Here is a 14768-nt window from a genome sequence, read left to right on the forward strand (position 1 = left end):
TTCCAGTCCCTCTCTCCCTCTCTCCATAGGGATAAAGGGGCTGATGTATCAATTGCCCTGTATAAGTTCCAAATGTCAAAATCTAGAGGTACTTGTACTGAGATCCAAGCATGGCTGATATACAAAAAAAAGCATCATGGTGCCCTAATAGGCATTTGGGAATGGGGACCCAGAGCTACAATTCTACTCAGGCTACTATTATGGCCATGAGAAATAAATGTGCTGCTCTGCTCCAGGATTCTGTATATATATATAGATAGATAGATAGATTCTGTACCTACATGTAGAGCCTATCGCAGTGGTAGACTGACTTATCAGTTTGCATTAGAATCAAATCACAGGCCCTTCACAGTTTCAGACTCAGCAGTCCCCTACAGGCTATACTGCAAATGATCATCTCTAAAACATCCCTGACCCATCCCTCCCTTCTACAAGCACCTTCCACGGCTCCCCAGGACCCTCTGCATCCCATTCAAATTATTTGATCAGATCAAAGTCCTTTCTACCTCTCGAACTCACATCCCGGAGGAACTCACCTTGGTCAGCAGAAGCACATCAATGAAGTCCAAAGTCTTGGTCTTCGCCTTGGCCTTGAGGAAGTCATCAATATTCTCCTTGGGGAGAGTGCGGCGCCGCTCCTGAACGACGGCATCTGTGAAGTCGTGCACTAGGCGGCAGGCATTGCGGAAGCGCTGCCCGTCTGAGGTGAGATAGTACAGGAAGTCCATATACTGGAAGAGTTGTTGGTTTCTTTTTGACACAAGCGCACTAAGCTCCAAGATGGCGGCGATATATTCACTGGGCTTCCTGAGGAAGAGAGCATAAGGGAGGCAACAACTTAAAACCTGAAGCCCAGAAGCTAGGATCTACCTCCCTTCAGGAATTGAGGCTCCAAGAACAAATAACCCATAGATACAGCGTGGGGATGAGCCAGAAGATGTGACTCTTCAGACTCTTCTCAACCCACATCCTATCTCAGTGAGCTGCCTCCATGCCCCAGGCACCCAGAGCACAGCTTAGATACCATGCTTCTCTCCTTTCTCTCTCACCCAGTATCTCCCCCTTCTCCTTCTCCATACTGTCCACTTGTCTCAGCCCTTATCCTTTCCCAGCTGGTCAATGGCCTAGCCCCTTCCTTAGTCTCCTTACATCCAGTGTCAACAGCATCCAGTGTCTAAATGACTATTGGATTCTCTTGAGTCGGATGTCCAAGCTCAACTTTAACCAAGACCTTCATGTGCTCAAACACCTTCCATAGCTTCCAGGAAACCTCAAATAAAGTTCATATCTTCTTAGCCTGACTTCAGAATTCCCTTAAGATATTACCTTCTCATTCCTCCAACCTTTTTTTCGTGGTGTCTCCTCACAGTTGCGCATACTTTTCTCATCCTACCCTCCTTGCATTTATCAAAGGATTCTACCTACCAGGAAGGATAGCTCCTTCTCTTTGCATTTCCTGTCCTGGGTTGTCCGTCTCTGAGCCACGTCCTCCAGGAAGGCCCTTCCAATTGCCCTGCTCAGTCCTCCCTCCCCCATCTATTTCCTTGAGTCTATGACTCATGTTCCCAGGCCCAGCGATGAAACTCACTCTTGGCAATTGCTGTCAAAACTGAAGACACATTTCTGCAGATTGTCCAGGGTCAGGAGGCTGATGTGTTCAAACATGTCCAGATGGGTGTGGCCCTCTGTGATCAGGTGCTCCCACTTGGCCTGGTCAGAGAAGGAGACAGAGCTGGGGCCCCTTCACAACCACCTGGGTGGACTACCCTAAGACCTTGCCTCTTGGTTCCAGGACCATCCCCAGGGAGCATCAGGCTTGAGTGGAAGTGTAAGCTGTTACTTGTAGAACGTGAAGTTCTCATTGCTGGAAGTCAAGAGACCTGGATTTAAATCCTGACTCAGCCTCCTGCTCTCTGTATATTCTTTATCAATTTGTGACATTAATCCAATGCTCAATAAGTCTTGCTTTCATCATCTTCATTGTTAAAAGCTGATTTGGAAACTGTCCCCTATGTTGAGAAAGGCCAAGGTCCTCCATGGGCCTTGAGTATCCCTGCATATTCTTGCTTGGTATACTAAAAAAATTGGAAGACCCTGATGTTCTTTACCTGGGCCATTTCTCAGAGTTGTGTTTGTAGTAAACAACCTTGAGGAGTGAGGTAATGTGTCCTCCTGGGAAAATATCAGGCTTGCTTCTAGTTCTAAAAGTCATAGAGTCCCTAAACCTAGTAGTTTTACCCACTGTAATACAACATACTACACGAGCAGGCACCTGTGTCATCCTCATAGAATTTGATTATTTGGAAGAAGAATACAAACCAACAGGAAGCATATGCCATAAATTATCCTTTGTCTGTGACTCAGGACTCTCATGTCTAATGGCAGAATCCATGAAACAGTAACAAGCTCACTTGTCCATTTGCAAGTATAGAAAAATCCCAAGCACTTCACAAAATCTTCAAACCCTTTGCAATGTGATTTTTAAGTAGATTATAATAGGGTGTGGAGCTTATTTCACCATCCTTTGATTCTGAGTTGACCTTGGACCTGCTTTGGCCAATAACCTAAGAAAAATGATGACTAGTGTGCCCCATAGGCTTCCCTGATAGTTCACTTGGTAAAGAATCCACCTGCAATGCAGGAGACCCCAGTTCGATTCCTGAGTCGGGAAGATCCACTGGAGAAGGGATAGGCTACCAACTACTGTATTCTTGGGCTTCCCTTGTGGCTCAGCTGGTAAAGAATCTGCCTGCAGTGTGGCAGACCTGGGTTGGGAAGATCCCCTGGAGAAGGAAAAGGCTACCCACTCCAGTATTCTGCCCTAGAGAATTCCATGGACTGTATAGTCCATGGGGTCACAAAGAGTCGGGCACAACTGAGTGACTTTGACTTTCAGGGTACCCCAAACCAAGACCCGAAAAGGCATTGCATTTCTGCATTGTCTGTTGTAACTTCTTTTTCAATTCTAATTTTATCAATTTGAGTCTTCCCTCTTCTTTCCTGAGAAGTCTGGCTAATGGTTTATCAATTTATTTATCTTCTCAAAGAAACACCTTAATTTTGTTGCTCTTTGGTACTTTTTTCTTCATTTCTTTTTTATTTCAGCTCCAATCTCTCTGATTTCTTTCCTTCCACTAACTTTGGGGGTTTGTTGTTCTTCCTTTCTATTTGCCTTAGGTGTAATGTTAGGTTGTTTATTTGATATTTTTCTTGTTTTTTGAGGTAGGCTTGAAAAGCAGTTCTTAGAACTATTTTTGCTGCATCCCATAGATTTCGAGTTGTCATGTTTTCAGTGTCATTGGTTTTTGGGTATTTTTAAATTGTGTTTGTGTTTTTTGCAGTTTTTTCCTATAATTGATACCTAACCACATAGCATAGGGGTCAGAAAAAAATGCTTGATACAATTTCAATTTTCTTAAATTTACCAAGGCTTGATTTGTGACCCAAGATGTGATCTATCCTGGGTCACATGTGCACTTGAGGACAAAAAAAATGTATTCTGTTGCTCTTGGAAGGGTTTTCCTGTAGATATCAATTAGGTCCATCTGGAATAATGTGAAAACACAACCCTCAGAATGGCAGAAAATAATTGCAAATAAAGAAACTGACAAAGGATTAATCTCCAAAATATACAAGCAGCCGATGCAGCTCAAAATCAGAAAAACAAACAAGACAATCAAAAAATGGGCAGAGGCCCTCAAGAGAAATTTCTCCAAAGACATACAGGTGGCCAATAAACACACAAAAAAGGTGCTCAGTCTTGCTCATTGTTAGAGAAATGCAAATCAAAACTAAAGTGAGGTATTACCTCACCCCATTTAGAACTTCCATCATCGAAAAGTCTCAAGCAATAAATGCTGGAGAGTATGTGGAGAAAAGGAAACCCTCTTGCACTATCGGTGTGACTATAAATTGATACAAGCCACTGTGGAGAGCAGTATGGAGATTTCTTTAAAAACCAGGAATACTAAGCAATTATCTTGAGAAAATCATAGTTCAAAAAGTCACATATACCCTAATGTTCATTGCTGCACTATTTACAATAGCCAGGATATGGAAACAACCTAGATGCCCATTGATGGATGAATGGATGAAGAAGTTGTTGTACATAGGTACATAGGTACAATGTACTTAGCCATCAAAAGGAACAAATGTGAATCAGTCGTACTGAGGTGGATGAAACTAGAGCTTGTTACACCGAGTGAAGTAAGTTTTATATTGACCAAGAGAAAAACAAATATTTTGTTATATATATATATATATATATATATATATATATATATATATATATACACGGAATTTGCGTCCCTGGTGGCTCAAACATTAAAGAATCCACTTGCAATGCAAGGAGACTCAGGTTCAATCCCTGGATCAGGGAGACCCCTGGAGAAGGGAATGGCAACCCACTCCAATATTCTTGCCTGGAGAGTTCCATGGACAGAGGAGCCTGTGGACTACAGTCCATGGGGTCATAAAGAATTGGACACAACTGAGAGACTAACACTTTCACTTTTCATAGAATCTGGAAAAATGGCACTGATAAACCTAATTGCAGGGCAGGAATGGAGATTCAGATATAGAGAACAGACTCTTGAACACAACAGGGAGAAGAGGGGGTGGAGCAAATTGAGAAAGTAGTGTTGATGCATATATTACTATTATGTGTAAAACAGATAGCTACGGGGAAGCTGCTATATATGACTAATTAGCATTGTGGTATGGCAGAAACTGACTCAACATTGTAAAGCAATTAAACTCCAACTAAAAACTAAAATAAAAATAAAAGGGCATTGCAGTTTCTTCTCAGTCTGTTGGAATATTGCTTCTGCCAGTGAACAAACCTGAAATGTCTTCTAGGGAGAGAATCACACAAAAGGAAGTCCATTTCACCTCAGTGAAACGATCCAAGATCATCTGAGAAGGGATAGGCTACCCACTCCAGTATTCTTGGGCTTCCCTGGTGGCTCAGCTGGTAAAGAATCCGCCTGCAATGTGGGAGACCTGGGTTCAATCCCTGGGTTGGGAAGATCCCCTGGAGATGGGAAAGGCTACCTACTCCAGTATTTGAGCCTGGAGAACTCCATGGACTGTATGGAGTCACAAAGAGTCAGACACAACTGAGTGACTTTCACTTTTGTGTTATTGTTTGTAAGTGATTTGTTACTCCAGAATAACTACTATACAACATTCATTATTTTCCTAAAATATGTCTCAAGATTCCAAGGCTTCTGTGAAGAAAAAGAGAAACTAACACGTTCTGAGCACCTACTATGTGCCAGGAACATGGCTCCATTACATTATGTTGACCACTTTGCAAAGCAAGGCTCACATTATACTTATTTATCAGCCAAGGAAACTAAGGTTCAGAAGGAAGAACAATGGCCTCAAGGTCAACTGGAAGATCCAGAATTCCAGACAAGATGTTCCTGAGTCCCCGTTATCCTCAAGGCTCCAGCTGGGATCCTGGGTTCAAGAGACTCACGTGCATGATCTCTGCACTCTTGGTGAAAATCTTGATATAGGGCTTCAAGATGTTGAAGTGGAAGGCGGGTGTCAGCATGCGACGGTGGCTGCTCCACTTGTCACCGGCACTCAGCAGGAGCCCATCCCCTAGCAGAGACAGCCACAGGGAGTGAGCAAAGGAACCTTCCCCTGGATCCCCAAAGTCATCCCCAATCCCCTTCACTCACAGTTACTCACCAAGCCAGGGTTTTAGAGTGCCATAGAACTGCATGTCTTTGGGTGCAATGGCAGCTGAAATGAATAAAGAAAATCAGGGGCCACGTAGATGGGAAGGAGAGGGACTTTTGCTGAGGGATGGAGGCTTCCAGCCAGGAATCTACATTCCCTCTCCAAGACCAATATAACAGAATGGGACCAAGAGCACAGGAAGCTGGGAAGGGAGAAGTGACCAGACCAGGCTGCAGCACAGAGAAGAGCAAAGGTAGAGCCCATAGACACAACTCAGTGTGCTTAGACACACCCCAGAGTGACACAACATGCCCCAACATTCCTTGACATAGCCTACAGAGTCCAACACATTCTGACACGGAAGCAAAACCCAGCCCTCTACAAAACACCTTTACAGGGACCAAGAACACCACACCTGCCCCAGCACGGGGACCTCTTCTGAGACATCTGACATGGCCCCATGTGTTACCATGGCCTGACATGGCCCCAACATGCATGACACAACCTGAAATGATGCAACAGCGCTGCCATGGACCTGAAGACCATCTGACCTGTTCCCAGGGTGCCCCAGGCAGGCTCCAGGCAGGACTTGAATCCAGTGACCTCACAGACATGAACCAAGTGTGATCCAGGCATACCTTAAGACCTAAAACAGGCAGGATTCACACAAGGTCTCAGGCATTTCTCAAAGTGACCCTGAGCCCCAGACCTGAGGCAAACCTCACATGTGGCCCAGGAGTGATTAACAGGAGAACCAGACAATCTCTAATGACATTTCAGATAAGAACCGGAGAGACTCCTAGATGCCTCAAATGTCCTTGGCCACAGGTGAGCTCCAGACATGACTGAGAACATCTTTGAGCTCAGGTATAAAATATACTAGGTGGCACCAGGTATAACATACACCAATTGTAACCAGAATCCATGTGGATACATAAATGTGACCAGATGTAGCCATGCAACAGACACTGCACAGACATGACTGGAGGTCAGGCAGGTGGGAGTCTGCCTTGAGAAACAGTGGTACCCTGGCCACACCCCCCGCCCCCCCCCCCCCCCCCCCACTGTCTGCATCATGATCAGCTGCCCAATTAGAAGCAACACAGACCATGACAGGGGACAAGCTGTGGCCAAGGATCTACCTGGAGCAAAAAGCACAGGTTTGATGCAGGTGGGGTGGATGATGTAGATGACCACGTGCCAGGGCCCCACCCACCAGCAGCAAGCATCCCCATAGGTGCCGGCCAGGCCCTGTGTGTACAGAAGACCTTCCTTCCAGCTCTGAATCTGGAGAGGAACAATTAGGACCTAATTCAAGCTCTTCTAGGCTGCCAGAGGGAAGGACCTGCAGGGCAGAGAGCCGCACCTGAAGCCATGAATCAATTTCATCAGCTGCTCCTCTGTCCTCACGCTTTCTCAGGCTCCTTCCCCACACTCTCCATAAAGGACAGCTGGATGTCCCTTCAGGTGCAGGGATAGAAAGGGTCTTTCCCTGTGTGGACCCAAACACCACGTTCATCTCACTTCTCTCCCACCCCCATATTCCAGATAAGGAAACTGAGGCTCTGAATATTGAAATGACTTGCCCACAGTCACACAGATACTATGCCTGACACATGAGGCCAGGTGTGCCTGAATCCAGGGTCTGAGTTCTTAACCACTGAACTGCTCTGAGCCCTAAAACAATAGCTCAGGTAACCCTGTGCCTGCCAAGACATGCAATCAGACTCTCAGGAACATGGGAATTGGTCTTATGACCCCAGCCAGGCAAATTAAAGGGAACCTTCAACTTTTTCTAAAACTGTTTTTAATGAGTTCACTTTTCTATGGAGGTTTAGCTTGGAGGATTCAATCTTACCAGGATAAGAGGGAAGCCATCACAGATGAACACAGAACTAAATGATGAAAACAGATTTCTGATGACATTTTAAGACCCAGATCCAGCTGTCCTGAAGACATCTTCCTTGGAGTTTACAGTCAACTGATACTCTTTCTTTGTATAGATCATACAGGGTTGAGTTTCCACCACTAACAGCTGAAAGAAACTTCAGCAGCCAGAGAGAGCTAGGGCCCTTCTCAGAGTCACTCAGCATTCTGGTGTCAGAAACCAGGTCTCTGTCAGAAGCTGCCCATTCCCCTGCTTGCCTGGTCTGTCTGTGGATGGGCGGGGCAGGGGACAAAGTTAGGGAGCCAGGGTGGGATGAGGTAGAGTCTCCTCAGGGAGATTCCTGGGCACTGTGTTGGGGGCCAGAGTGAGGTACTCCGCCCGTGACAAAGGTCCTGAGGAAGGAGGCTCGACATATGCAAAGGCGGGATCGAGCCTCAGGAGTCCCCCTGGAACTCCTCGAGCATCTACCCCCATAACCAGAGCCTGCCTACTTTACTACTTTGTGCTCTTACCTACACCTCTGACTTTACGGGGGGCTGTCCCCCACCACCTCTTTCAGAGAAGGAGTTAACCTAGAGCTCCAGTCAATAAAAACTCTTGGGTGTGACAAGAGTGTTTTAACCTACAAACTCCTCTGAAGGTTCTCTAGCCTGCCTGACAGGCTCGTCGGGCCACATGTGATTACTCACAGCCTCCCAACCGTGAGAGGCACGAGATGCTTTAAACCTTCTAAAAACAGGTTCCTTAGAAAAGTTAGAAAACTATAAGTATAGTGGGCTAATTAGAAATTGTGTTGGTGAAGGGTTTTTCATTTGTTGAGCCAACATTTGTTGCTAAGTCTCCATATCCCCTGCCCTTACACACATTAATGAATATATAGAAGGAATAAGTATTAACCTTTGATATTAATCACGTTAGACCTTAGGCTAAGTAAATTCTTTCCTTAACTAAAACCCACTACACCCTCACCCTGTAGGAATGTAACCTTATTTGGGTGGCGTCTGTTTTGAGACTAATCAGCCCTGGAGAAATAAGTGTCCTGACTGACTGATCACTGTCACAAGGAGAGGGTCGTAAATTGTCAGCAGGCCCCCCTGGCCAGAAGATGATGTAACACCCCTAAGACCTCTGTATACATTTGTGTGAAGCACCTGACTTTAATAAAAGTCAAGACTGCTGTCCCCACGTGACTTTTGTATAACATCTCAGTGTATAAAAACAGACTCTGGAAAATAAAGAATTGGGATCAGTTTCTCGAAATACTGGTCTCCCCATGTCGCTCTCTCTCTCACTCTGGTTGAGTCTCCATCTGGAGCGCGGAACCCGCCATGCTTACTAATTATGCCTGGGCTTCTAAGATCCGACCGGGGAGGCCTCAGTGTCTCCTCTCCTTCGGGAGAACGGAAGGACGCCTGCAGCCTACGTAAGTGGTGCAAACTTCTTGTCTTGAAGTTTTATTGGTCTCCGGCGTAAACCAAGCCACTCAGCCTCTTTTCTCCACTGAATTTTCCTACTGAGCTATCCTCATCCTATTACTCTTTATATCTTTGATAAAATATTTAAATAAATAAATAGGTCGCCGACGCCGTCCCCGCTTCGAATACCCTGGATCAGCCAGGGGAGGACCCCGGCAGGTGGCGCCCGAACAGGGACAATTCGAAGGTAGGTCCCCAACCCTTTCCCCCAGTGTTGAATTTTAGGGACGGATAGGACCCCACTCAGGGTGCCGCGGACCCCCCTGTAGGATAGACAGGGCGAGTAGGAGTGGGAAGTGTTGAAAGTGTTAAAGAGTTAGAGAGAAAAAACGGTTTCTGAAGTTAAAAGGCCAAAGAAAAGCCTGATCTTTTGAAAGCTAAAAGCTTTATCTTCTATTATGTTTAACTTTCTGACATGGATAACACTGAAACTAAGAATGGCAACTCTTTATACAAGTAATCTTGAAACTGTTAAAGCTACTGTTAATTTAGATACTTGGGTGAAGGTGAAAAAAACAACTGAACACTTATCCTATAAATATGATTAAAAATGTTCTGGACCCTCGTCATGAGGCTGTGGGATGACCTATGGGAGAGGCTATAGCGGTGGATGGTAGTGGGTCTCCACCTTCTGCGCAGATCATATTTTCTGCCATTGACAAGAAAAAGGAGGGACACTGTGCTCTACCTCCCGAGGAGTGAGAGGGCTTACAGGACGCTGCGGCCGGGCGCCCTGGCGAGCCCCCTCTCCCTCTGCACAAACCTTTAAAAATTTGTCCAACAATTTCTGATTTAAGGCGACTACCCCACCTCCGCTTGCACCTCTCAGGGCCTAGGAATTCCCCAGTTTACATCCAAAGCCTCCCAGAGCATTGCCTAAGGTTGAAAAAGATTAAAAAGTTTTATTTTTAAAGAAAGGAGCTTTTAAAAAATACACAATATACAGAGCCTACTCCTTGCAGAAAAACCCCCTCAGGGGGGCTTCACCCAAGCAAAAAAAGAGAGAAAAAGAAAAAAAGTGAAAAAGAAAAAAGGAAAGAAAATAGAGAAAGATCTAAAGATAGAAAAAGAACTAAAGAGTGAAAAGGAGAGAGGAACGGAGGAGGAAGAAATCAGGGAATGCAGCAAGATAGGAAAAGGAAAAAAGGAAGTTAGAAAAAGAGATACAGAGAGAAAGAGAGGGAGGAGGAAAGAAAAAGTTAGAGAGAAAGATGGTAAAGGAAAGAAATGAAAGAAAGAGAAGACAGTAAGAAGGAAGAAGGGAGAATGAAAGAGGGAAATAAGAAGGAAATGATAGAAAGTAAAAGAGAAGAGAAGAGGAAGGAAAAAAGATAGAGTGAGGGAAAGAAAACTTGAGAAAGATTTAAAGAGAAGAAGGAAGAAAAAATCAGCAGAGGAGAGAGGAGAGGACTTACAGGACACTGTGGCCAGACGCCCTGGTGAGCTACCTCCCCCTCTGCGCAAACTTTTAAAAAAACTTATCCACCACTTTCTGATTTGGGGCGATAGCCGCCGCCTCCGTTTGCGCCTTCCAGGGCCCAAGAGTTCCCCACTTTGCCCCCAAAGCCTCTCAAAATGTTGCCTAAGCCTGAAAAAGATAAAAAGTTTTTTAAATAGTGGAGCTTTTAAAACAGACTGCATGCACAATATGCAGAGCGTGCTCCTTGGAGAAAACCCCCTCAGGGGGGTCTCACCCAGGCTAAGAAAAAAGCGGACCGGTAAGGGGATTTAGCAAAAATTTTAACCCCGGACTTGCTCCGATTCCAATGGGAGTGGCTGGCCCCCTGCCTGAGGGCATTGTAGGACTTGTGCTAGGGTGTAGCTCGCTTTCTTTTCAAGGAATTTGGGTGGTGTATGGTGTAGTAGATTCTGATTATATTGGAGAAATTAAAGTTTTGATCTCGCTGCCTACCAAAACTGTGCAAATTAATAAAGGTCAAAGAATAACACAGTTTTTGCTTTTACCTTACTATTAGACAAGAAAAACCTTGACTTCTCAAGCTAAGAGCCACAGAGCATTTAGATTTAGTGATCTAGCTTTTTGGGTGCAGGGAATTACAGCTCCAAGGCCTTTAAAAGATCTTTTAATTCAAGAAAATAAAATGTCAGGGCTATTAGACACAGGAACAGATGTCTCTTAACATTGCTGGAAAAGACTGGCCCAGTCCCTGGCCCACACATACTACTAAAAATGAGTTGGTGAGATTAGAGAAAGTGATATGCGGGGTGAGAATGCTGTAGAAAAAAAAAAAAAAAAAAAAGGTGAGGGAGAGTTTAAAACCTTGAAGAGTAGTGAGTTCCCTGTTGCTGGAAGTATTCAAGCAAAGATTAGATGGTTGCTTGTCATCTAAAAAGCTATAGACCAGATTTAGGTTACAAAACAAAAACTGGAGAAGCTTATAAAGATGTTGTGCAACACCTCTTTACTTGCTTCTCATATTTAGGTGCCAAAAGTTTTGAAAACTGACAATGCCCCTTTGAAGCTGCGGAGAGATTGTTTACTAACTTTAAATGATTTCCAAAAATTATTAGGGGACATTAATTGGATACGCCCACATTTAAAACTGACTACTACAGATTTAAAGCCTTTATTTGATTGCTTAAAAAGCGATCTTAATTCCAGTTCTAAGAAAAAGTTGACTAATGAAACAGGCTCTTGTCAAAGAAGATGAGACTTTAAATGATCAGTTAATTAAGATTAATATTACCAAAAGATGAGATTAAATTATTCTTGCCACAAAACATACACCTACAGGGTGCTTGTGACAAAAAGGCCCATTGGTTCCATCTACCAGTGACCCCAAGAAAAATAGTTTTATCTTATCCCAGCTTGGTGGCACAATTAATTATAAAAGGAGGAAAAAAGAAGTGTGGAACTTTTTAGAAAAGAAGTAGCAAATATAGTAATTCCATTCAATAAGGATCAACTACAAGTCTTTTACAAAGTAGTGATGATTGGCAAGTTGCCCTGATAGATTTCAGGGGTCAAATTTTGTTTCATTTGCCCTCAAGCCCCCACAGTAGTTAAAAGTTCAAAAATGTTAGATTGGCATTTTGAGGGTACATGTGGAACTTTCCAACCCTATGTAGTTCCTACGCTCCCCTTTACCCTATGGGGGAGGGACGTGCTATCTCAAATAGGAGATACTCAGAGAAGGGTTTTCTCAATTTCTTAGTTATCAACAGGCTGTACAATTAATACTATATATATTATTATAAATACATAATATAAATATATTTGCCTAATTACAGTTTGCCTAATTAGATAAGGGTATAAATAAAATATAATAAAGGTATACCTAATTCTATTTATAGATCTATACTTAATTAATTTGTATATAAATTAGTATGTATACTATATATGCATATTATATATATACTGTATAATTAAATATATATTACAATAATATAATGTGTGTGGCTGATATTAATTGGTATGGTTTGATGTGCTGTGATGATATATGGTCTGTATACTGTATAATTATATTATATATGTGTGACATGTGCTATTACAGTACATTGGTTTGTGTTGGCTGGTATTAGCTGTGTACGTGTTGTATTGCTGTAATATATATTAATTAACATATTAATTATGAAGATTAATTCAAGTATATTGATTATGTCAATAAGTTTATATTTGTTGCCATGTATAAATACATATATAAATACATTTTGCATTTAGATATATCTGTATACCAAAATGAGATAAGGAGGTTATACATTTATTATTTAAATTTATACACAGACCTAAACTAAACATTAGACCTAAATTAACATATCCCAAAATTTAAAATGTAAATTTTAAAAATTAAATTGACAACTGCTTGACAATTCCTTTGCCATAAAACCCCCATAGGTGTAATTGGGGTGGCCAGACAAAAAATTGGTTTTATAGCAAAACGGCCCCCTAGAGTGGGTCCATCTTCCCGCTCAAACTAAAAAGGTAGTGGCTTCTTATCCGGGATTGATAGCTACTTGGATATTAAAGGAAAAAAGCGGAGCATTAAATTATTTGGTAAAAAGCCATCAGAAATTGTAATTCCATATAATAAGGAACAACTTGATGCTCTTCTAATGTTTGATGAGGACTGGCAGGTTGCCATAGGAAATTATTGTGGTCAAATTCTGCATCATTTACCTTCACATGTTTTGCTGAATTTTATATCCAGACATCCAGTTATTTTTCCTGTCAGATGTAAACAATCTCCTATTCCAAATGCTCAGATAGTTTTTACTGACGGGTCAGCAAATGATAAAGCCTCCATAGTCACTAAAAATCACCAAAAGGTTTTAGAAACACGGGAAACTTCAGCTCAAAGAGCTGAAATAACAGCAGTCATAGAGGCTTTTGCTGTGTTTGGAGATGAGGAATTTAACCTTTATTCTGATTCTCAGTATATTGTCAGGTTGTTTCCACACATTGAAACTGCGTTTTTTGTCTAAAAATAAAACTACCATATTTCATTTGTTAACTAAATTACAGCAACAAATTTGGAAAAGAAATAAAATATTTTTCATTGGACACATTCGGGCTCATTCCGGATTGCCCGGCCCTTTAAATGCCTTTAATGATTTGACTGACTTGTTAACCAGAAATACAGTGGCTACTGTGATTGAGGAGGCCAGAGCCTCTCACTTACTTCATCATCAAAATGCTACTGCTTTAAGATATCAATTCCAAATTCCCAGAGAGACTACTCAAGAGATTGTGCGCTCTTGCTTACACTGCCCCACTGTTTATAATATAGTCTACCTATAGGAGTTAACCCTCGCGGTCTCAAACCTAACATACTCTGGTAAATGGATGTAACTCATATCTCTTCATTTGGAAAACTTTTCTTTGTTCATGTAACTATAGATATCTTTTCTCATGTCCTTATTGCAACGTCTCGTACCGGAGAGGCAGTTAAAGATGTTATACAACATCTCTTTACTTGTTTTTCATATTTGGGCCTACCAAAAGCTCTGAAAACTGACAATGCTCCTGCTTACACTTCTAAGTCTTTTTAGGAATTTTGTTTACAGTTTCAAATTAAACACAATACAGGCAACCCTTACAATCCCTGGGGACAAGCCATTGTGGAAAGAGCACATCAAACATTAAAGATCCAAATTCAAAAATTAAAAGAAGGGGAGTTTAAGTATAGCTCTCCCCAACAAATCTTGCAACTTGCTCTTTTTGTAATAAATATGTTAAATGACCATTCAGCTGGAACTACTGCAATGCTTCGTCATTGGTGCCTGGAGCAATTAAATGCAAAACCATTAGTCAAATGGAAGGACCTCCTTTCCGGACAATGGAAGGGTCCTGACCCATTATTAATTAGCGGTCGAGGATGTGCTTGTATTTTTCCACAGGACGCAGATTCACCAATTTGGGTTCCAGACAGGCCAGGTTCGCGGCGTGCACTCGCTCGCCCCGCCCACCAGGCAGCCCTCGCCTCTGCGCCTCCAGCCTCGCCCCGCACCCTCCTCGCTGCACCCCGCGACCTAGAGCAAAGAAGTTTGTGCAGCGAGTGAGGGCCAGAGAGGAGAGCGCACCCGCAAAGTGCCGACCAGACCAGCGCGACGCCCGCCAGCAGGGGAGACAAGATAAACATCGAGATCCCGGCGAGACTGACAGGGCTGCTGCAGCATGAACTCCAACCAGAAAATAATTCTACTTATTCTGTTTTAGCTTGTCCACCCTCGCCTTATGTTTTCCTTTTTACTAA

At 43.0% G+C, this 14768-nt stretch overlaps 1 protein-coding gene across 8 annotated transcripts in view; it reads right to left on the reverse strand.

Annotated features, from left to right (window-relative positions):
- The window catches only part of LOC109561472 (prostaglandin E2 omega-hydroxylase CYP4F21-like), a 34589-nt gene that overhangs the window by 6326 nt on the left and 13495 nt on the right, over positions 1 to 14768 (reverse strand). For all 8 annotated transcript variants that reach the window (XM_019963944.2, XM_070792613.1, XM_070792616.1 and 5 more), the window contains 4 exons: positions 5701 to 5754; positions 5483 to 5610; positions 1589 to 1710; positions 537 to 807 (listed from right to left, as the gene is read on the reverse strand). In XM_019963944.2, coding sequence (XP_019819503.2) covers positions 537 to 807; positions 1589 to 1710; positions 5483 to 5610; positions 5701 to 5754 — 575 coding nt within the window. The remainder of the gene's footprint in view (positions 1 to 536; positions 808 to 1588; positions 1711 to 5482; positions 5611 to 5700; positions 5755 to 14768) is intronic.

The sequence above is a fragment of the Bos indicus genome, chromosome 7 (assembly GCF_029378745.1).
Source record: "Bos indicus isolate NIAB-ARS_2022 breed Sahiwal x Tharparkar chromosome 7, NIAB-ARS_B.indTharparkar_mat_pri_1.0, whole genome shotgun sequence".
Taxonomy (NCBI): domain Eukaryota; kingdom Metazoa; phylum Chordata; class Mammalia; order Artiodactyla; family Bovidae; genus Bos; species Bos indicus.